The sequence below is a fragment of the Lampetra fluviatilis genome, chromosome 61 (assembly GCF_964198595.1).
Source record: "Lampetra fluviatilis chromosome 61, kcLamFluv1.1, whole genome shotgun sequence".
In the NCBI taxonomy this organism is placed as follows: Eukaryota; Metazoa; Chordata; class Hyperoartia; order Petromyzontiformes; family Petromyzontidae; genus Lampetra; species Lampetra fluviatilis.
This window is the reverse complement of record NC_136335.1, coordinates 5,824,441-5,847,475: the sequence shown is the minus strand read 5'-3', so window position 1 is coordinate 5,847,475 and position 23,035 is coordinate 5,824,441. Positions and strand designations below refer to the sequence as shown.

The 23,035-nt window shown below is 48.6% G+C and overlaps 2 protein-coding genes across 2 annotated transcripts; one reads left to right on the top strand and one right to left on the bottom strand.

Moving 5' to 3' along the window:
• Window positions 1–356: 356 nt before the first annotated feature.
• On the bottom strand, window positions 357–7,666 carry LOC144951180 (zona pellucida sperm-binding protein 3-like). Its single transcript, XM_078881320.1, has 10 exons — window positions 7,612–7,666; window positions 6,914–7,125; window positions 6,366–6,482; window positions 5,694–5,793; window positions 4,610–4,787; window positions 3,870–4,005; window positions 3,677–3,771; window positions 2,832–2,926; window positions 2,337–2,465; window positions 357–487 (listed from the first exon to the last, which is right to left on the bottom strand). The coding sequence occupies exons 1-10, from the start codon at window positions 7,664–7,666 to the stop codon at window positions 357–359; spliced, it is 1,248 nt and encodes a 415-aa protein (XP_078737446.1).
• A 361-nt stretch (window positions 7,667–8,027) lies between these two features.
• LOC144951318 (zona pellucida sperm-binding protein 4-like) lies at window positions 8,028–19,910 on the top strand. Its single transcript, XM_078881528.1, has 13 exons — window positions 8,028–8,065; window positions 8,469–8,542; window positions 9,397–9,486; window positions 10,317–10,438; window positions 15,267–15,381; window positions 16,001–16,135; window positions 16,318–16,496; window positions 16,826–16,923; window positions 17,319–17,446; window positions 18,350–18,539; window positions 19,004–19,139; window positions 19,284–19,377; window positions 19,651–19,910. Exons 1-13 carry the CDS (start codon window positions 8,028–8,030, stop codon window positions 19,908–19,910), a joined length of 1,659 nt encoding a protein of 552 aa, XP_078737654.1.
• The last annotated feature ends 3,125 nt before the right edge of the window (window positions 19,911–23,035 follow it).

Below are 23,035 nucleotides of genomic sequence, written 5' to 3'. Positions count from 1 at the left end.
GCCCAATTACTGCCACGGTTAAAAACGTCTGGGGCCATTTTTATGGAAGATTAAAGTGACATAGGAATGGATTTCTTACTTGAAATTGTTCAACTGCTCAATTGTACATGGACAACAATGACTGCCAGTTTGGACAATTGGGAAGGTTTAAAAAAAACATTTGACATTATTATTAGGTACATCCTATTAGTCCGGGCACGCATGAATTGGAGACCATAATTGTTTCCATGCTCACCGTCATGAACTGGGCTATGGTGTGGTTACACAAAGTGCTCGAAACGCCAAGCAAAGACCTCACAAGACAATAAGTAATGCACCAGTTTTATTTATCACAACTTAAGCAAAGCAACTGAAGATCAGAAGCTCGTTTCCAATCCCTTTGAAGGAGTCGTGTGACGCCTCTTCAAAACAAACAAAGCCACCGTGGCGCTTGCTGCGACAGCCATCACCAGCGCAGCCACTCCCAGACCAAGGACGGGAGCAGCACCTGTAAAATAACAATTGAGAGAAAGGGCTGGTGGGTAACTGCAGAGCCGTAAAGCTAGGGTTTCCACATGCTGGAGGTTGTGGGGGCATTTGACCTATCCAAGTATTTGGTCAAGGTGTGAAAGGCGTACTGTTCAAATTTGTCACTCACCAAGGTGTGCCATTTAACACTGGTGGATGGCTTTACTTCAGCACGTCACACATCTTATGTTATTAAAAAACCAATCACAAATATCATATTAGGTATGTTAAACAAATTGAGATCTTAAACATTTACATCTGACGACCAAAGCACATTTAAGGAGGATCATGGCAATATTTGTTGGTCATACCTTTTAGGGCACTGCTGTAATATCCGTGTTTTGTACCTTTTCAACTTGTTATTGGGGAAAGGGGTTGTAGTTGGATGTCATAGGCCCTTTCAAATGAGTAAGAAAGCAGACTTCGAAAAAGAAATTGCTTCCTCCCCAAATTGCACAAAGTTCCGTATAGAGAATAAGTATTACAGACTGCCAATCCATGAGAGGTCAACCTTAAAGCGTCATTGCCTCATGGATGTCCTGGTTTTAAATTAAGTCTGCATTAACCGCACGCACTTTTGGTGAACATGCTCCTTTTATATAGGTATCATCTTTGAAACGTTCTTTGGTTCTTTTCGGTTAAGTCACGTCTAAAAATAAAATAATAAATTAAAATAACATATTACGACGTTTCGATTGCAACACAAGCAATCATCATCAGGTATAAAAGAAATAGCAACAAAAAATCTAACTAGAAAACTATAGACAGACATACAAGCAGACAGACATCACAACGGCACACAGAGAGAGGACACACATCGGCACAAAGAGAGGGGTTGTCTCTATGACGGTCCCTTAAATATAGAGAGGGGGGGCGAGAACGGAGAGAGGGAGGGGGGAGAGAGAATTAGCATATCAATGAGTGTACGCCAACGTACTGCTGCTGCTGCTGCTGCTGCAAGTAAGATGACAATGTGGAACGCGCACGCAAAATTGAAAACTAGGAGACAGGCACATGAAAATTAAATAACCCAGCAAAATATCGAAATGTGATGTAATACAACACAGAGAGTCGGTTAACACACAATTAACGCATAGCCTGGTTGATTACGTGTTTCAAAATTTGCTAAGTTAGAATTTTAAGTGTGAAAATTCCAAAGAGAGGACACAGGCAGAGAGAACAAATAGCCAGAAAGAAAAAGGATAAGCTTAAAACTTCCCCGTAGAAGTGGTTCAATCTTAATTTAGGAGCTTTCGTGACTGCAGGAATTATTCTTTGGTTCTTTTCGGTTAAGTTACGTCTAAAAATAAAATAATAAATTAAAATAACATTACGACGTTTCGATTGCAACACAAGCAATCATCATCAGGTATAAAAGAAATAGCAACAAAAATCTAACTAGAAAACTATAGACAGACATACAAGCAGACAGACATCACAACGGCACACAGAGAGAGGACACACATCTGATGATGATTGTTTGTGTTGCAATCGAAACGTCGTAATATGTTATTTTAATTTATTATTTTATTTTTAGACGTGACTTAACCGAAAAGAACCAAAGAATAATTCCTGCAGTCACGAAAGCTCCTAAATTAAGATCTTTGAAACGGATTGGTCTACACCAGAGACAACCTTCTTCATGGGCTAGTCCGAGTCAAACCAGAAAACGTCAAAAGGCAAACAGTACAACGACAATCCATGCATCAGAGCATTTATATCCCTGGGCGAGCAGATGCATCATGGGACCTTTTTGCCAGTATCAAATGAGAAATAGTTTTTAACCGAGACTGGAAAAAATGTGCCATTAAAGAATCTGGTAGCTTTACCTTTGGATGCAGATGTAGAAACCAGTGGCTGCTGCCATTTTGCAGGGCTGCTTGGCTCGGCACCATCTGAGAAGGGCTTGGCAATCACGATGGGGCCCAGCATCACATCTTCCACCGCATACGACGGTCCTGAGTGAGAGGACCACATTAGTAATGTGGCGAAGGCCCAGGCTTAAGCCCATACACAACTGATGATGATTGCTTGTGTTGCAATCCAAACGTCATGAGAATTTTAGTGTTTAATTTTTTTATTTCCCTTCTACGTGACTTTACCGAAAAAAACAAGAATAGGAATTCCTGCAGTCACAAAAGCTTTAAATAGAAATTATTTCCATTTAGTTTACTTGGCACATAGCTAACACCATTATTTAGGCAAGGCTTACATAGTGAATGTCGCAGTTTGGCTTTTCTGACACTTTCCAAGAACGTATCTCCCTTGATATTCAAGGGTTTTCTGTACAAGACTAAATGGCTGAATACGACGGTTGTACTCACCAGTCACAGCTGCCACTTCCCTGCGCCTTCTTCCACTGGGGCACGTGGACTCGCAGCAGCTGCACACCGAGTCCGAGCCATCAGCAGAGACCCACCTGCATTGCACACAAACGTCGTCTGTAGTTACACAGGCAATGCTCACTCGTATCCGTTCACATTTGAGAAAAGTGCTGATTGAGCACCAGTTCAGGGCAAGCAACGTACAGTGGTGTACCATTTGGCCAGCACCACGGTCGATCAGACCGATAGCGACAATGCCACTCGATGGGAGCAGTGGCCAGGAATACATTTATGGGCGTAGTTGTGTTTAACTGTATGACGGCACCCGACCTGTAGAGTCAGAGCCTTATAGGAAAGTACTGAAAGTATTTGTAGCATGAAGGGATGGTCTGTGAACAGGACCACTTCCAATGTTGTTACACACCAGCCCTAGTGATCAGCTTGAGGAAGAAAAAAAAATCTACGAAGACGAGGCTCGGTTGATGCTCCCGACATTAGCCACGAGTGAGATTTGAACTCTGGCTAAGAGGCTGAGATTTTTCAAAAGGAGCTCAAACGAATGACAGACGTCGTTTGCAGGCTGCTACACTTGTTGATAAACTCAAGACAAGTGCAGGCTATGACCAATAATCACCTGAATAAATCTAAACAAGAGAAGACCCGTGGGACCTGCACAGGAAATGTTGTAATACCAGTTGCAGCTAGAAACCAGTCAGCTCTCAGGGATATTAGTTAAGCACACAGGCATGCAATAATATGTAGCCCACATGCAAGGCATGGATTGAGCTATTGGATGGAAGACACTGAAAAACAAATTGCTGGGCAATGCAAGGAAGCAGACCAACCTGTAAGCAGCCGAGGGGCTGTAGGTGCAAGCTTTATTGACAGCCGTAGGAGATGTAGCAACATCTGCAACCTTCAGCTGGCAGAAGACGAAAACCTGGACCGAGAAGAGGAAGATGGTTATTACTCAACCACACTGCCTACCACGTGGCTAAAAAGGTGGTTTCTGTAGAAGCCTGCATGACAGTAGATCACCTGATCGCCATTGTTGGTCAACGTCGCAAGGAAGCGGAAGGAATCGATGAAGAAGCGAAGGACGTTGTCACTTTGCCGGAGCAGGAAGCCAGAAGTAAGGTGAGCATCATACGAGACTTTGCCATCCACCAGACACCTGCACAGGCACCGTAGATGTACGACACGTGACTTTACATAGGGCAGGCCAGCAGAAAGCCAGCGCTAGGAGATGTAGTACTCCTCTTCCACTGAATAATACGGCACAGAGGGTGCGCCAAGCCCACCTCTTAAGGGGCAAGGGGCTCCCACTCGCAAACCAAATCAGTCACCGATGACACACATTGACCACATCTCTCATCAGTAATGTACCGACAGACACCACATGATAACAGGTCCCTGCGGGGTGGGCTGGTAGGAACGAATAACCAAAGAATATAAACATAATGTATTATGACACTTGTTTAGCCAGGAAAGCCTCAGAGAGTGTTAAGGTTTGTGTAGGGTCCTGCCAAGTGTTTGCAGTAGGGGGCGATGTTGCTACACCTAATCGGACATCGGACGGACGGATCTATTGTAGGCTGGTTCACTTCGTTCCTACCAGTAAAAATCATTAACCATACACCTGGTCAGGCTTAACCATCAGAGCAAGATTCAGCGGCATTCCAAGGTCAGGCTCTGTTATATACTCAAGCAGTGGAATGCCACCTTTAAAGACAAGGAACATAAACATTCATTAGGTGGGATTAAGAGAGAAATCTCACCCAGAGTTAGAAATTATCTGGTAGCTGAGGGGAGAGTTCCTGTCCGGAACCGGGGTTGCAAAGCAGCTGACCACGACGATTCGGAGTGGGACGTGGTTCAGTGTCTGCACGCTCGCCTCGACATGCAGAGTCTGGCCCAGCTGGTATACGGTGGAAGGTCGCGCCACACTCCAGTCGTCTTTATAAAAGGAAACACAATTAGACAACTTCAAAACACAATTGCCAAGGCCGAGTGCAGACTAAAAGCGCAGTCTTGAAAGTGCTTGCTCACGCCACTGCTTGTGGAAGAAACCAAGATAAATCATGGGACCTCCTTTGCCAGTACCAAAATGAGAATAGGTTTTCCTTTTTTCTGGCAACAGGTGTTAAGATGTTAAAACAGCAAACTGAAACGTTTTACAAATGATTTATGTCTGCATTAACCACAAAAATTGTGGTCAGAATGCAAATAAAACAGGTCCCTGCGGGGTGGGCTGGTAGGAACAAATAACCAAAGAATATAAACATAATGTATTATTACACTTGTTTAGCCAGGAAACCCTCACCGAGTGTAAAGGTTTTTGTAGGGTCCTGCCAAAAGTTTGCAGTAGGGGGCGATGTTGCTGGACGGACGATATAATCCATTGTAGGCTGGTTCACTTCCTTCATACCAGTAAAAACTGATAATATATGCATCATCTTTGAAACTCATTTGGTGGAAACCAGAGACAGCTTTCTTTCTGGCAGAGTCTTTCGCCTCGACAGAAAGCCGTCTGGTGTGGACCAATCAATTTCAAAGACAATGCATATATTATCAGTTGTTTTGTTTGCATTCTGACCACAATTAGTGGTTAATGTGGACAAGATTCCTTATAAAAAAAGTTCTCAGTTTGGCGTTTTAACATCTAAACACCACAGTTTTGGTGCCAGAAAAAAAGGGGCAACCCTATTCTTAAACCTCAGATAAAGTTTAGGGACCTCGGGCATATATCTGGCCTATTCTTCAATACCAAGCACACATCTTGAAGGGGTTATAGTCTAAATTGACATCCTGGTAGTAGCCATGTGCATAACAGGCAATCAACGTCCTCACATCACCACTGACCGGTCATGAGCCTCAGCGTGAAGCTCAGCTGCTGTTGCATAACCTTGGCGCTGCTGAACGGGATCCATGTGGGTTTGATGGCATTGCTGGACACGTTCCCCTTCCTGCAGTCAGGAAGAGATCAGGCACACATTCTCTACAAAGAGCAGAGGTGGGTGATGCTCAACTGCACCAATTTGTGACCAGATTATTATTGCAATGTCGTTAACATCTTACAATGAATAGACAAGCGAAGAGATACAGAACTATATTTTCAGAGTATATTTAACATCGCAACTTGCAAGACTTTTATCCGACGAGGACCAAATAATAGTAAAGTAGACGACTTGGGGGAATGGAGTATAATTAAGGGAACCGTGGTTCACACAGTATGCAATGCATGCACCACTTCAGGCGTGGACACTTGCAAGGCTGGATGTTTGAGGCAGGCCATGACAGGCGTTTGATGTGAACCCATCAGTAAAGTTGCCACTAAAAACCCCCACGACAGACAGCACAGGGAGACTTTCCATCGGTGGATTAACTCGCTGACATTGGCTTTATTGCAATTCATGCCTCGCAAAGCTAAAGCACACGCAACGGCAGGCAATTTTTAAAGACAGTGGTAGAATTGTAAACAGTTTAGCTGGACTTCAAAATTAAGAAAATGTCAACAAGAGACTGCTGGTGAACTCGCCTGGGATAGCGGCAAACGACCGGCACGGCGACGTAGTTTGTGCGGATAATGCCCGTGTTGGACGTGGGGCGGTAGTAGAGGTAGTTCTCGTAAGACAGCAGCTCTGCACTCGTCTAAGAAGGGAGGAAGACGTGGGATTTATTACCCATTGCAATACTAGCGGAATAATAATAATAATAAAAAAGCTCAAACACCTTGGTGAAAGACCCAATGCAGCTGTTCCTTGGTTTAAATAATTCACCTAGCTCATGTCACCCATAAAAACACCCACACAAACCATGGCAAACGCAGATTCCCAATGTATTATGGAAGAATAAAAACGCTCTAATGTACGACTGGTCAACCAGAACGGACTTTAACATAATAATGCAATGACCGATCTACAAATACCAAGGGGATTTCAAAGCGATACTCCCCGCTGTTATTGAAGAAGTCTGGCTTGACTCGAATGCGGAATTGTAATTCTTCTGCACCTATACTCGGCAAAAACATAAAGCAGTTGGATTGCGCAGATTATGTTACAGCAGCATTAGCAGCCAGTTACCTGGAGGCTGCTGCCACAGCTTTGCAGTGCGTAGAGGAAGGTCACCGTTCCAGCAAGGGCGTCGCTCCCAGTGACGGGGCAGGCTGGTACTCCCAGGGACAGGTCACTCGCCTGGGCCAGGTGACCCGTGCCGAACAGGTCCCTGCTCACGGTCAGCGTGAGCGTCGCCTCGTCACACACCACACTCACCGTGGCGGAGGTGGCCACTGCAGCTGGAAGTGCCGCACGGGACGAGACGCGAGAGTTACCCAAACAGTGACACAGGTGGTCAGTGAAGCCGTAGAAAGTCTGAGCCTCGAGTCAATCATCCACACGGAGCTGCTAATACAAGGGAGTTCGAATTCCCCAGTAACACCTCAATGAATGTATATACGCGTCACGACAGGTTAAGAATACGTTTTGGCAATCTACTACTGGATCAAGTCTCGCACATTGCGGTCGTCAGTTTGACCATACAGATCAGTACGGGCTGAATTAGGGCAAAGCCCCAGGTCTAAACACATCTCGCCAATGTTAACATTACCAGGACGCAAATTCGTGTTCAGGTATATAGAACAGTGAATTAACCACCACGCCACACTACCAAACCCATCGTTAGTACGTGTATATTATGGTGTTCGCATTAGTAAACACGGCAGTTACATTACACGACGAATAAACACGTTTGTAAAATAATCTTTCGACCAAACTCCACTCACCAGAGACAAGACATAACAACCCCAGGACCGAAAACAAAGCCCTCGTGATCTCCATCGCAAGGATAACAAAAAACGGAGACTTAGCACGGCACCAGCAGAGCCAACGCAGCTACTGTCCCGACTCGGGGCTTTTATCTGCGCGCGGCCTCATTCAGTTTCAGTAATGAGCCAATGAACTCCTCCTGCGTACGTGCCGCGTGATTTGCGGTGCAGCTCCTATCCATGCACGTGCGCCGAGATCGAGCAAACCTCTACTGATGAGACAATGAGTGACTCGATCTGCTCTGATAAAATCTCGCTGATTAGACAATGCGTGGGTGGATCTGATCCAATCTGGATCGGGATCGCTGAGGGCTCTCCATATAAAAGGGGTCAATGGCCTAAGGGAAGCGACGCAGCCGATGATTTGTTTTACGATGGCGGCTCTGCGAGTTCTTCTCCTGCTCCTGACCAGGTGAGGAGGCGGAGGGGCGTGCTGAGTGGTGTTCAGGGATGTTCCTCAACAGCACTGGTTAATGAAGTCTTGTGTACGTTTGTAAGAGAGGGCGTTTCCATATCGCTTTGGGTAACTGGCCTGCATGGAGAAATGCATTGAGATAAAAATGTGGAAATGCGGTCCCGAAATGTCTCGCTTGCCCAATTGTGGGTGGTAGGGGTTCCAAAGGTGGCTTTGCGTGGCGCTGTTTACACCAACTCCTTTGTGCACCGTGCTGGCCTTGAATAGGCCCTTCCTAAAATCGCTACAGGGCCACTTCTTTTTTTGTGGAGGGGTTGCGGTGTTTGCCTCTCTCTCTCTCTCTCTCTCCTCCCCCTGCGTTCTCTCGTCTTGGCGGTCACGTGTCTCGTACTTCCCGCAGCTTCCTCTGCCTGGGCTCCGTCCACGCGAGGCTTCGACAGTCGCTGGGACCGCGGACGCTGGGGGAGCCGAGTGGTAGGGGGCGCTGCTGCTGCTGCTGTCGCCACATGACAACCACATCGCGCATTCTCTCAATACCGCTATCGTGTGTCTGGACACCGCCATGCACAAGACTTTAATGGCGGCGTCTCTCGGTGAACTGGTAAAGCGTTACCGGCGACACGAGTTGCCAACAAGAGCGCTGCCTGGACGAGGTGGAGGGGGGTGAATTTGTTGTGCGCTTGCCGTTGGAGCGGTCACGTGACGCGACGTGATGGCTGCCGTTGGGCATAGGCCGGCACGTGGATAATTAATAATCCTCCAGCGCATGGAAAAGGGGGCGTTCGGGGACATTAACTCTCCCTTGCACGTTCCTTTTTACGATAATAACGCTTTCGAAAAATATGGCTGGTGACTGATTGGCACGGCCCTTGCAACTTTACTTAAAATAGTGAATTGTACAACATTTGACTGCACGACTATACGTAAAACACGCGTGCAAAATCATCATGACCTTGTTCCTTTCCATTATAGTAACAACGAACTGTGCACTCGCGTTGATAATTTGCATATCAGGCTCTACCTTGGCAACTTTCTACTGCAATTTCAAGAGTCTAATGCAGGGGTCTACTACCAAAATATCATGTTGCAACCAGCTGCGTCGAAACTGCAGGCTGACGATCCCTGGTGTGAGGTTCATACTGTCCAGTTGTGCACGTGCCTTTTGAATTTGCGCCAAATAAGAACAACACACAACACCTTACATGTGTGCACAGAAAAGTGAAGGTACTGATGTGCGCCCTCCAAGCAACCGTCGCGGGCTGTTTTTTTAATTGCTCCATAAGGTGTAGTTGATGTTGACGTCTCAACTTCTGAACTGCCTCCCCCAGGTCTGCTGAAGCAATGCATCTCCTCCACCCTTGGTTTTTCTGTGGGATGGAGCAGCCCCTCCCACAGTGACTACCGTGTATTTGTACGGAGTGAGTCCTCGAGCTTTCACTTAAATTGTGATGACATAATTGACATCTTGATCCATTGTATGATTGAATATATGACGCTTCTCATAGATGCTATCAAATTGATTCGAGGATGAAATTCTCTGGCCAGTTTGGTCCCAACTGCTTAGCTTTCGATGTGCTCTAACCTCTCAATTTCTCTTATTCGGTGTCGATTTTAGGTATTTTTGGTTAACGCTGTGTGGAATGTATTTCGCATGAACGATGGAAACTTTTATCTGGGATTCAAAGCATGATACTGTATTGGCGTCAGGGTTCATTTCCACTAGTCTAATGCAGCAGACGACGATAATCAAATCTTATTCTTCCATAGGATAGCTGCGTGTGTTTACTAGACGGTGAAATCCCTTATTAATCAATACCACCTCGTGATTGCCTGCACAATGGGCTCTCCCATTCGTTGGAACATTTCATGCAAGGTCGTGACTTCCGTTGTAAACTGAACCTGGTGACTCCTGTCCTACTTTGGTTCTCTCCTCGCATTGTCTGCATTTCCCACGAGTCCTCCGTTGACGACTTGGGAGCTCTTGTCGCTAAATCCGACACGCAGCCTTATTTACTAGCAACTATTAGAAGAGGTCGTTGTGCAGGTTTGGGAGTACCATAATTCCAACAGTGTATTGAGGATCCGGTGTTCTAGAGACGTTCCTGGTACTGTGGAGATTTCCTATTTGCGTTCACACTGACACCATACTTTGTTATTCTCCTTACAGTCACGCTGCCCACATGAACTTGTGGTGTGTAATCCATCCAAATGCATGTTTTTTTTTTAACTTTGTTTTTGATGTCTCCAGCGGTGCGGAATGAGGCCGTGGATGTGGAGTCTGCGCAGGGGGACTGCGGCTTCTCCATCGCGAGGGATGGTGCTGCGCTCCACTTCACTGCTGCTGGTGATGCCTGCCACGTGCGCGTGGAGGTGAACACGAGGAGACCGTTGTGACTTGCGTCGATGCTAGTGTAGTGGTGGTATTGACGTGTGCCGACTGTGACAGTGATGGATCACGGGGCGGCGCGGGGTGTGGGGTTGGGCACGCGTTGTGGGCGTGGTGTGGACACGCGCGCCGGGAGTGACAGATGACGGGGCGGCGCGGAGTGAGTGGTGAGGCACGATGAGATGTGGGAAAAGAGGATCGTAGCCAGCGCCCGGCGATTGGTCGAATAAGTGGGTGCTCGCAGCGACGTCCGCAGGTGGGGTATAAAGGGGGACGCGCGAGAGCACTCGGGGAGAGTTACCCAGTTGAAGACCCGAAGACGGAGCTGAAGACTTAGTCGCCGAGTAGCTAAGTGGATGTTGGTCATCCGAGTAGCTCAGTGGGCGTTAGTCGCCAAGTAGCTAAGTGGGTGTTTGTCACCCGAGTACTAAGTGGATGTTGGTCATCCGAGTAGCCCAGTGGCGTTAGTCGCCGAGTAGCTAAGTGGATGTTGGTCATCCGAGTAGCTCAGTGGGCGTTAGTCGCCAAGTAGCTAAGTGGGTGGTTGTCACCCGAGTACTAAGTGGATGTTGGTCATCCGAGTAGCCCAGTGGCGTTAGTCGCCGAGTAGCTAAGTGGATGTTGGTCATCCGAGTAGCTCAGTGGGCGTTAGTCGCCAAGTAGCTAAGTGGGTGGTTGTCACCCGAGATACAAAGTAGGTGTTAGTCACCTGTAACCAAGTTTGATAAAATAAAGAGTGTGTTACCCGTGAAGTCGTCTCCCGCCGAGTTACTACATTACAACTGGCGTCAGAAGTAAACCTGTCTTCAAGAAGTATGGACACAAGGAAGACTACCCGTACCCACGAGCGAGGTCGGGATGACGACGGCGTACCGGGGACACCGACCTCGGGAGTAGAGGACGAGGAGTTGCCGCCGATGCAGCACTTCGCGGTGATGGCCGACGCTCCGCTTGCCTCCGACACCAGCCTCCAGGACGCGCACTCCCGGTTGGCGGAGTTGCTACTCGCCGCCGCCGCTGTCTTGGCCGACATCTCCGTTCCGGCGAGCGGAAAAACGGCTGCGGGGGTCGTGGAGGAAGCGACGTTGGAGGATTCCCGCCAAAAGGCGCTTCGCGCCAAAAGTCTGGAAGTTGCCGCCGTTTTTGGGGGGCCGCCACCGATTGGCGGGAAAGACGGACGCCACGTGGCCGGACACCCCCGCGCAGCGCAGCCCACGTCATCAGCGCGCGCCGGAGCCCTCCATTTTGCGCCTGACAACCGAGCCGACATTTTACACAACTCCAGCGGAGCGCGGGAAAATCTCTCCGACGTCGACGACGATCGGGTCCTCCAGCAAAGATTGCCCGCGCTGTCGGCGTTCAAGGCGGATGGGGGCGACTGGGGAGCCTTCCAACGAAGGTTCCTCGCTCATCAGGAGATGTCGGGGTGGTCCGACACCACTGCCCTGCGTGCGTTGCCAGCGATGCTTGACGACGACGCGCTTGCAGCCTTCACATCTGCTGCAAGGTCGTCCCGCTCTACGCTCCAGGCCGCACTACACCTGATGGCGAAGGTGTTCGGGCCGCCCTCCAGGTGTCGCCACCAGTTCTACGATCGGCGGAAGGTGGCTGGGGAAACGACGCTAGCCTACCGCACGGCACTACTCGCCTTGGCGGACGCAGCTTTTCCCCGCATGGATAAGGAGGGGAAGGACGCCATGGTGACGGAGCAGCTGCTGGTGTTGGCCCACGAGTTGGGGGTCCCCATCAACGTGGCAGACGAGATGGAGATCTGCTCCCTGGCGATCGCCACGAGCATTCACGCGTACGAGGTCCTCAAACGCAAGCCGGGGGTCGTCTGCAAATGGCCGGGGAACGCGGCACTGGCCGCCACGATCGCCGAACCTCAGCCAGCTGCGGTGCAGGAGCAGGCCTTCGCTGCATCGCGTCCGGGGGAGTGGAGAACGGGAGGTCGTTCGCCCACACGTTCGCCCCGCAAGCTGAAGCAACCGAAACCTACGACGTCCGTCGTCTGCTACAACTGCGGCCTTCGGGGTCACGTCGCAGCCGGGTGCCGGGCCCCGCGTCAGCGCGCCGCAGGACCACGTCGGGACGACGACCAGGGCCACAAGTCATCCCAACAAAACCCGGTGCCTCGGGCTTGACGGCTGCTGACCGTCGAGAGCCTGAACCCCGGGGCACGCACGAGTCCTCGGTGCCTAGCCGATGTCTTCCTGAACCGCCGGCACCACCGGACGTTCAACCGCGTCTGGTGCCGTACGACGGACCGGCAAGGCGGACTCGGGCTAGGTCTCAACAATTTTCATGAAGACGGTTTTTTGTGCTCTACACCGAGCTCGCCCGGTGTTCCCCTCTGCCGGGGTAATGTCCCGTTGTAGGGACGCTCGGAAGAAAAGGGGACACTGCACGAGTCGAAAGAGAAAAAAAAAAATTTCCATTTATTTTTTTTGTATACACATTGCTATTGTCACTCGCCGGTTTGTATATATTGTTCTATTGTCGCGGTGGCATTGGTTGAGGGTTGCGGATGGTAGTGTTCGCGTCGTGTTGTGTTGTTAGCTTAGTTGTTGTTCTTGTTGTTGTGTTGTGTTACGGGGCACACAGGGGGGGGTTTGTATATTTTTATAGCAGCCGGGGCGGCTGCGAGCTATGTGGTAGGGGGTGATGTAGTGGTGGTATTGACGTGCGCCGACTGTGACAGTGATGGATCACGGGGCGGCGCGGGGTGCGGGGTTGGGCACGCGTTGTGGGCGTGGTGTGGACGCGCGCGCCGGGAGTGACAGATGACGGGGCGGCGCGGAGTGAGTGAGGCACGATGAGATGTGGGAAAAGAGGATCGTTGCCAGCGCCCGGCGATTGGTCGAATAAGTGGGTGCTCGCAGCGACGTCCGCAGGTGGGGTATAAAGGGGGACGCGCGAGAGCACTCGGGGAGAGTTACCCAGTTGAAGACCCGAAGACGGAGCTGAAGACTTAGTCGCCGAGTAGCTAAGTGGATGTTGGTCATCCGAGTAGCTCAGTGGCGTTAGTCGCCGAGTAGCTAAGTGGATGTTGGTCATCCGAGTAGCCCAGTGGCGTTAGTCGCCGAGTAGCTAAGTGGATGTTAGTCATCCGAGTAGCTCAGTGGGCGTTAGTCGCCAAGTAGCTAAGTGGGTGTTTGTCACCCGAGATATGAAGTAGGTGTTAGTCACCTGTAACCAAGTTTGATAAAATAAAGAGTGTGTTACCCGTGAAGTCGTCTCCCGCCGAGTTACTACATTACACTAGTACCCGCTGGGACTGCTGTGGTAGTAGCGAAATTGATGTTTCGCAATCCATAACCGATCGGCCATCACGTGCCCACAGATGTTGTCTGGCCAGAATCTAATTTGATTTTGTCTGCTCTGGCATTTTCCCCTCCACGTTTGCTTAGCTCGTGCATTTTTTTAAGTTCCTGCCAAGATTTTTTTTTTTTAGCTCATGCCGTCCACTTTGGAATTTGTTTTCATTGCTTTTTCAATTTATTTCGATCATCTCTCGGTAGTAGCGACTTTAATTCTAGTTTATACAGCAGCTCTTTCTCTTGACTGGTATCCCTGGACAATCGATGCAATGCTCATTCCATATGTCTTATCAAGATCTTGCCATCTTTGTCTTATCAGATTTACCTTGGTTTGCACTTGCCATTTGTGCTCTTGTTCATTGTAGTATGCCATGTCGCTACATTACTCTTTAAACCAATCCTAAGTATCCTTTCTTGCCGCATTGCATTGCTTTTTTGTCTTTAGTCTCCGTCTTATCTCTAGCATAAATGTTCTCTTCCGGTGCTTAACGGTAAAGGATTTGCCATCTAGACGTCCATGTCACCAAAGTGGTCACCTTAATAGAGGCAATGTGTGAACGGTTAACTGGTGTTTACATCACACAAAATACACGGCAAAACAAGCTTTCAGTTGATGTATTTCACGCCTGCTAATGGATGCAGCATTCGTGATACTATTCAATGCAAAGAAGGGAATCAGAGCAGTTTGATGCTTGGTATAGAATCAATGGCAATATATTGCTACAGAAGGTCACTATCCAAGCTGGCCTCTAAGAGACCAACGTAGATGTAAGAGAATATTGCACACGGGGCTTACTTGGACATGTATGATCTACAACAGCAAAATGAAAGTGGCAGACCTAACCAACATACGAGCTTTGTGCCAGAAATGTGCACTACTTGAGGTTTGCTTGCAGAAGACATGAAAGTCTTGTGAAGGGTGGTAATTTGCAGAGGTGTGGACTCGAGTCATGTGACTTGGACTCGAGTCAGACTCGAGTCATGAATTTGATGACTTGCGACTCGACTTGGACTTGCATAACAATGACTTTGTCCCACCTCTGAGATGTGGGCTCGAGTCATGTGACTTGGACTCGAGTCATGAATTTGATGACTTGCGACTCGACTTGGACTTGCAAAACAATGACTTTGTCCCACCTCTGGTAATTTGTGAGCGCTATGTGTGTGGGAAGAGTATTGGCGGTTTTGTGGCAAGCTGAATATGGAAACTGTATTACACACGGCGCGGCGCAGCATCCGTTTGTACAATAACAAGGGTTAACCTGGGAAAGTGATTTCGGACCCAGGAATGCAACCCCCCCCCCCCCCCACGTGCGGTCTACCTGCCTTAATTTGGGTGGTAGGTGGTGGCGGGTTTCCCATTTGACAGTTTTACTTGTCATTAACCTGGCCTCGCCCAACAATGTCGAATGCACTAAATCTACTGATTTGTTTTAAGCCTTCCTGGAGCACTGGCCCCGAGTCTGATGTTGAGGGCTGCTGATTTCACCAGGACGGCAGGAGGAAGATAGAGGTGGAGCTGCAGGAGATGCGGCAGGGGCTGAATGGACTCGTCTGGGCTTTCACCATCGACTGCCCTGAGAACCTAAGATCGGCGAGGGCTGGAGGTGAGTACCATTGATTTGACTCTGCTAATCTGACCCACAGACTGCACTACCTGTGACTTGGTGCTATAGAATGGGTCTGCTGGGTCAACAGCTGCCTTTCTGTTTCGACCTAGATCATCTCTCCTGGTGCTTTTGCAATAATGCGCTTGCATTTCCTGCAGATGCGTTTCATGCCCTTGGCTTTTACTGCACAAACTTGCAGCTTTAATCCTTTTCCGATGCACTTTCCCCCAATGGCTGATTGCAATAGTTGCACCATCTAAACGCGTTTTTCCTAATGCACTGCTGGTTGGTGCTGCCCTGGGTCGTGAGGGTTAATTTGACCATGCTTCACCACGCTGCTCCTTGTTGGCTGTGGTTGAGTGGCACTAACCTTCAATGCAACAAATTGTGCTGCACTGCCAGAGCCTTTTACAGCCAGTGAGCAACCTTTTTGCCCATCTTTGCAGTACACTCAACCCTGCTCCGCTTCTGAGATTGCGTGCATTGCCCAGGTGCTTTGGTCATGTGCCACGTAACACTCCTTAACATACGTGACACGTGGCTCAAACGATGCCGTTTTATTTTAAGTACGTGTGGGGTTTTGTACGATGACCTGTTGTGCTCCTGCTGCTGTTAGAGATCGCCACATGCTCTGGTCAGAGCAGGAACTTCCCATGCAACTCTGTGCAGAGTGTCCCGAGCGCGGACGTCTGTGCACAGAGTGGCTGCTGCTACGACCCCACTCTACGCCGCTGCTTCTACAGTGAAGCTGGTACGTAGCTGACTCAAAACAGAGGTTCCATCATTCACTACCTAAACTAGGCTCCTGCTTTGAGGTTCTATGTTGGCACAGTAGCATCCTGCTGTGCTGCTTCCCTGAATTTGTTCCATCACCACGGTCTACATGGGGCATCTTTCGTGATTCACCATACCCTCCCGCCATGCTCCACCCAGTGTGCACCACAGATGGGCGCTTTGTGGTGCCCGTGTCTCGGAACCTAACGTCTCCGCCGCTGGACCTGAGCACCGTGCACCTGACTGGCGGTAGCAGTGCGCAGTGCAGCCCCGTGCTAGTGTCTGCAGACCTTGCAGTCTTTGACGTACCCATGGCAGCGTGTGGTGCCACTGTCCAGGTAATGGGCTCCTGGACTCTGCTTTGCCCTGCCCCCATCCTGATGGTTGTTGTTTGACCTTGTTGAAGTGCTGCATCGAGACCCTTCACGATGCACAACTCCTTGATGTGCAGAGTACAATCATGCACGCGTTGATAAAGAACAACAGGGTCACTTTATGATTGAGTTTCAAATGAATCGAGTGCCAAACCAGACTTTAGGGGGATTCTAATATAATTTGTAGCTAATTGTGAGAAATTTGGACTCCTGGCCAGTACCACTTATCATTCTTCTACTTGATCACTCAATGGCATTATCGTTTTGTGTCAACTACTTTGTGGTGTGTCCAGTGGAGTGGGCAGGAGCTCGTGTACGAGTTGCTGTTGGTCTCCGAGCGGGAGCTCTGCGTTGATGGAAGCGTCGCCATCACCAAGTCATCCACATACAAGTAAGCACTGCCACCACCCCTCTGCAAGTGCTGTGCCCATGAGTCTTGCAGAGGAGACCCACCCCCATCAATGGCCACTGTCCCTGCGACATTAAATATTTGCAGCATATGCCAGTAGAACCGTGACCAAGCTGTGCTTCCATATTCAACGATTTAATTATTAAATTGGGACATTCGACGCACAAAGGCGACTTTTCCTCTTCACAGGATCTTTAACATCTTGTAGTAGGAATATGGTTTATGGCTAATGTAAACGCGGTATTAACCAAGGTGGGGGTCCCTTCACTGGTACATCTGCAAAACACCCTATCGGTCTGCTGTGTCGCTCCTGCAATCTCTTGCTGCCGTGAGGGCATTGTGCATGCCTTTTGGCTGGTGGTGTGTGTTTTTACCAGGATGGTTCTTCAATGCCGCTTCCTTGGAAGTGGAGACCTGCAGCTTCGAGTGCAGGTGAGCACTCTGCCACCGCCACCTCCAGCCACGGCCACTGGGCCCCTCTCCCTGCTGCTCCAGGTCTTCACTGGTGAGTACTGCTCTCTCCGACACCCTGTGCAGCTCTAAATGGACAAATGCCACCTTGAACACGGGTTGTGATGTCGCTCTACCCAGGGAAGACTTGGGTCTGTATTAGCTCTGACTCGAAGCCTGCTGAAAGTCATGATTATTTTAGCCATTGCTCGGCTAGGAGCCCAACCCTGCTTTAATTTCCACTGATTGCAGGCTGCATGCGATTTTTGAATGCATTAATCGGCATGGCTGCTGGACTTGAACTGCAAACGGATGACGTGCTAGGCTGTGCTGCCAGTGTTGTGAACCTGCCAACAGAGTTCATAATTCGCCATAAGGGAACTAGAACGACGTTCACATTCTCCATGGTACGACGTATAACTTCAAATGCTAATTTCTGCTGAGGTTTTGAATCTAGCAGCTATTAGCTTGAAACCATGTTGGTGTGGGGCCGAAATTGAACGGGATGACAATGCCCCTATCAATCAAAACGGTCTCCTTGAGGGCATTGTTTACAGGAAAATTGGACTGGCTTTCTTAGCCTCATTTGTCGGATCACATTTGCTTCAACGAATTGTTATCAATAGCTTCATTGGTTACCAATTGGCTAAAAATGGGCCTAGAACTTGGCCAACTGTTAGCACCCGATTCCCATCCCTCCGTGTGAAATTGTGCCCCTTACAGCATCATCTACAGACATTTAGAGATGCCGTTGTATGTAGGTGAGGGTCACAGAATTGTATTCTGAAAATACAACTAAAATATAAACCACGATTTTTATGCCAGGAACATGTTGAGATGTGCACTAGTTCAATTCAAAAGTAATGCGCACGTTTTAGGGGTTTTGTGCTTTACCTTGTCCAATGTGCTTTACACCACTAATCCACATGCCTTGTGAACCATGTCTGAACGCTGCCAGACAACTCCTACACCACGCCGTACCAGCCCTGGCAGTACCCGCTGGTAACGCTTCTGGGAACGCCGCTCTACGTGCAGGCGTCACTGCTGCAACGCTCTGACCCCACGCTGGTGCTCTTCCTGAAGGACTGCTGGGCCACGCCCACGACAGATGCCACCAACCCCACGCAGTGGAAGCTTGTAGTGGATGGGTGAGGCTGGGCGGGGTAGTGCTCTCTCTGCCACAGCAGGGCCTGCAGAGGCAACCTGGTTTCAGACATTGGTTGTCTCTTTTTCTTCCCCCACGTAAGCAGAGATGTGCTAATTATGTCCCCTTGTTAATGACAACGGTTCGTGTAATGGTGACTATCAAGTACTGGCGTCTAAGCAAGATTGCAGTACCATCCCCAAATGTCGATGGCCACTGCTCCTTGGGATCTGGATGTTAACACAGCCACCCTCTGCCTCCCAGAGCTGGTGGTTTGTACAAGGCCCGACTACATGCAGTGATGGTTGCATTGCACAGATGCACTGCATATTGGCATTCGGGCTGCTTTGCTAGTCGTGAGCATGTCTTGACTAAAGCTGCCCTTCATCCTTGCGTGCAGATTTAAATAAAAATGCGTGCATTCAATCTTCTTTGAATTGAGGGTAAACGGCACTTTTTCTTGTGCAGCTGCCCCGTGCAGTCTCCTTGTTGCAGTGTGTTCTTCCCTGGTGTTGCTGACCTGCCACTGCCTTCTCACTACAAGCGTCTGGCACTCCAGGCCTTCGCCTTCATGAACTCTGACCGCAGCACCACCCGTGACCTCGTGAGTGCCCGATTCATTCCATCCATTAAAAACCAGGTCACCATGGAGGGATGATGTGTACTGTGTACAACTGGAGGGCAAAAGGACTACCTAAAAACATGGGAACCTTTACTTACCGGAGCGATGCATTCTGTCTGCCCACAGGTTTACCTGCACTGCTCTCTTGTGGTGTGCGACAGCTCCAGCCCCAACTTCCTCACCGAGTGCAATCGGCAGTGTGGACAGACCAGGCGCTACAGTGAGCAGCACCACCGCGACCTATTGAATATATTGTGCTTGTTCACCCAGAAAAGCCTCGCAGAGTAACGATTTTTCAAGAGGACGAAGGGGTTTTAATGTTGCTATGTTATCGTTTATATTTAAAGTGCATTTGCTGTGACCTTTGCAGACTGGTTTCACAACCCGTAGCATGCCACAATTACCTTCTCGTTTGATTTTCTGGGGAACTTGACCTGCAGCATATGATGTCCTTTCGTATGGGCCAGTTGTCATCAACCGATTTCTGTTCCAGAGCGCAACGACATCTCTGACGCTTCCAGCGTGGTAGGAAAGCACGTGGTGTCACTGCAGGGCCCCCTGCTCTTTGAAGAAGCTCCTGTTAACGACGCTGCTCTGCTGTTGCTGGAGGCTCCCTCCACATCGTGGGCCTCGGCTGGGACTCTGTCCTTTCTCCTCGTCATTGCCACAGCCGTCATTGCTCTCCTGTCTGCTGCCATTGCCGTCAGGAGGCACAGGAGCCGGGCTGTGGCGCTCGACGGGAGTGGCTATTGATGACTACTTGTAATTGCTGGCACTTGCATGTCTTGCTGACATTGCCAAAAATAAAATTCTTAAATTCGCTACTGCTGTTCTGACCTTTCACGAGGATTGTGTGTGCAATATGTAGGCAGTGTTAGTGCTGCATTTGGCCACGTTTCTTCCCAAGGCAAGTCCCTCGATAGCAGCAACGTGTACCAAGGTTTAGGCCTTTGGCTTCAAACGAGCACCTTGCCATGCTTAAAGAATCTGAATCCAGGTTTCTTTTATTTATGACCTAATGAATCCTTTTTCCCCAAACACGCAAATGTGGACATTATGGTCCAGAGACAATTTTTTTTCTGTCACACTAACAAACTATTTCAAAGGAACATCAAGAATGTTGGGCAAGGAGGGAGAAACGGAATACTGCCAACTTTAAGTAAAGGTTGAGTTGACCTTGGTTGTAGCATTACAACGCATATGTCTATATTGTCAAAAGTGATCTGCCCCTGGAAAAGACAACCAACGCTGATGGAGGCTTGACTATACATTGTTTGTGGCCTTGTGCACAAGTGGCTTGTTTCAGATCCCTGGGTTCTGAAGCGGTGACGCATCCGTCTATCTGCATTGGGGTGAATGCTGGATAAACTCTGCCTCCTCGATTCGTCAACGTTTAACTCCTTGGGCATGACCACCAGAGGCGTAGCTAGGATATTTTGCGCCCGGGGACGAACTATAAAATTGGCGCCCCCCCCCCCCCCCCCCCGTTTAATCACATTTTCCCATTTTCCTATTACATCAAATGCGGAATATCAATTTAAATTTTAATGAAACATTGTATTTAAAGAAGCAAATTTATAGAAATTATATTACATGGCTCACTTGGTCACTATCGTAGACTGGTTGACAGTCTACAAAAGATTAATTTTTCTTGATTTCACTGTCGCAAACTGCTCAATCACGTAATCAAAATCAGTTTTTTCCAATGTTTTTCTTTCAACGCTAAGAAGAGCAAGATCGCTAAAACGATCTTGTCCCATTGAACGCAAATACGACAAAATAAGTTTCAATTTGCTGAACGACCACTCACAGCTTGCAATTGAAACTGCTATTGTTAATACAATTTGCAGTTAAATTCGCAAATTCGGAAATGTCGTCTCCATGAAACACAATAAAACTAAGAAGATCCAAAGGAGTTTCTGGTAGAACTTCATTCCGGTTACTGAGCAGCATTTTGCAATCTCCAATTTCTGTGAAAAGTTCGTGGCCATTGATGTCGGTGTCATAGAAATTTCCAAATCTGTGCAATTTCGACGAATTGCATCGACATCTGTGTCGGATAGAAGAGTTTTGACGTCCAGCAGAAATCCATATTTTGTCTTCAGGTCTTTTAGTCGTAAAAACCGTGTTGACATCTCCTGTTGAAGTCGATAAAGTACGCTCTTCATAACGCGCACCATTTCTTCTTCTGCTGAAAGTCCTGCATCTCTTGCCAGTTCTCCTGGCATCTTCTTCTGTCCACATCTATCCCCCAGGCTGTGCATCTTGTTTTGGCGTTTTCTACAGAAACTTGGCTCAAATCATCACGAAGCTTGACAAATTCACGCTCCAAAGATTCAAGATCAGTTGCTGCTTCCTTGAAGTTCATAGTAGGATCCTGTTGTATCTATGCCCCGTTTTCCAAAAATTCCTGTAAGAGCTTCTGAACACGATACATTTTTCCAAGAATGACATTCTAGAAATTTAATAAAACTATGAAGTTAAAATTTAATACGCATGCCTGTAACTGTTCTGCATCGCTTCTGGTTTCAGGCGTCATAGTTACGTCCTCCGATAATTTGTCTAGCAGCCCTACTAGTTCATCCAGTCCTTCATAGATAGCTTTAACAGCTTCTGATCGTGCACTCCAGCATGTTTCAGACTCCCACTTTACTGTGATGGGCACAGCTTTTTTTAACTCTTCCCAACGAATTGTTGAACGAGAGAAAAACAAATATATACTTTCAACTGTTCCAAAAAATGTGACGAAATGTGGATCCTGTTTAGCTGAGTGTACTCCTGCTAAGTTTAAGCTGTGGTTGTCACAGTTGACAAACAATGCTCTGTGATTTTTGTCACATATTCGTTGTTGAAGGCCGGATATATGCCCAGTCATCACAGCAGCAATGTCATAACATTGTGCCCGACAGTCGGCTAGAGGTATGTTGTCAGATTTCAGTCTTTCGACGATGACTCTTTCTAGGCTTGCTGCATCTTTTGCATGTGTAATAAGAGCCATGTATGGCTCACGTGGTGATCGGCTTGCTGGTCCCGCTTTGTAGCCAATGAGGGGAGAGCCAGGGAGCATGGCCTCGGCGTGATCACGGCATGTTAGCTAGGGTGATTGGCTTGGCCGATCGGGGCCTCAGCTAATGGGAAGCCGAATCAGAGGCGTGGTCCCGGGATTGACGGGGAATGATCTGGAACGGTCAACGCTGACTATGGAGGATTGGCTTAGGAGTACCACGTGACCCAGGGATTAAGAGGAGGAAAGACGGAGGAGTCGGGAGCAGACCTGGGAACGAAGAGAGCAGGAGCCACGCGCGTACGGGGCTCTGGGTGCCGCGGGCGACTTAGCTGGTTGTCTGCCCGCTTCCAGTTGCCTGTCAGCAACGGGGAGTGTGTGTAACTGTGGAAGTGAAAAATAAAGGACTGATTCCAGAAGCCGTCTCGAGAAGGTTTATTACACATGTATATCGATATAACCTTAAAAAATGTATTTGATAGTTACTTTTTTAGTTAAAAAATCCACATTCACAAATCTTATGACCTGAGAAAGCTGTTCCCGATGTCCTAGATCAGGAGTTGAGTCAAGTAAGATACCATAGTACTTGTTTTACAGGGAGGAACAATGTTCCACACTGCCCACCAGGGATTATTTAGCTGTCTGTCTGTCTGACTGTCTGTCTGTCTGTCGTGCATAAATAAATATATAAAACATACAGCTCTTTGATTGGTGGAGACCTTACAAACAGCTCTTTGATTGGTGGAGACCTACTGCCGGGTACGGAGAGGGGAGGTGCCTAAGGGAGGAGGGTCAGGGGAGGGGCCTAAGGAAGGGGGGAGTCAGGAGAGGGACCTGAGGGGGGGGGTTCGGGGGAGGGGCCTGAGGGGGGTTC

Excerpts from the sequence above, each read along its gene's own strand:
- LOC144951180 (XM_078881320.1), bottom strand. The coding sequence starts at position 7,666 with ATGGAGATCACGAGGGCTTTGTTTTCGGTCCTGGGGTTGTTATGTCTT. Across the intron at positions 3,772-3,869 it reads TGACCAACAATGGCGATCAG|GTTTTCGTCTTCTGCCAGCT; the intron begins GTGATCTACTGT and ends TTCTCGGTCCAG. Across the intron at positions 2,466-2,831 it reads GGAAGTGGCAGCTGTGACTG|GACCGTCGTATGCGGTGGAA; the intron begins GTGAGTACAACC and ends CCTCTCACTCAG.
- LOC144951318 (XM_078881528.1), top strand. The coding sequence starts at position 8,028 with ATGGCGGCTCTGCGAGTTCTTCTCCTGCTCCTGACCAG. Across the intron at positions 15,382-16,000 it reads AAGATCGGCGAGGGCTGGAG|AGATCGCCACATGCTCTGGT; the intron begins GTGAGTACCATT and ends TGCTGCTGTTAG. Across the intron at positions 16,924-17,318 it reads ACCAAGTCATCCACATACAA|GATGGTTCTTCAATGCCGCT; the intron begins GTAAGCACTGCC and ends TGTTTTTACCAG.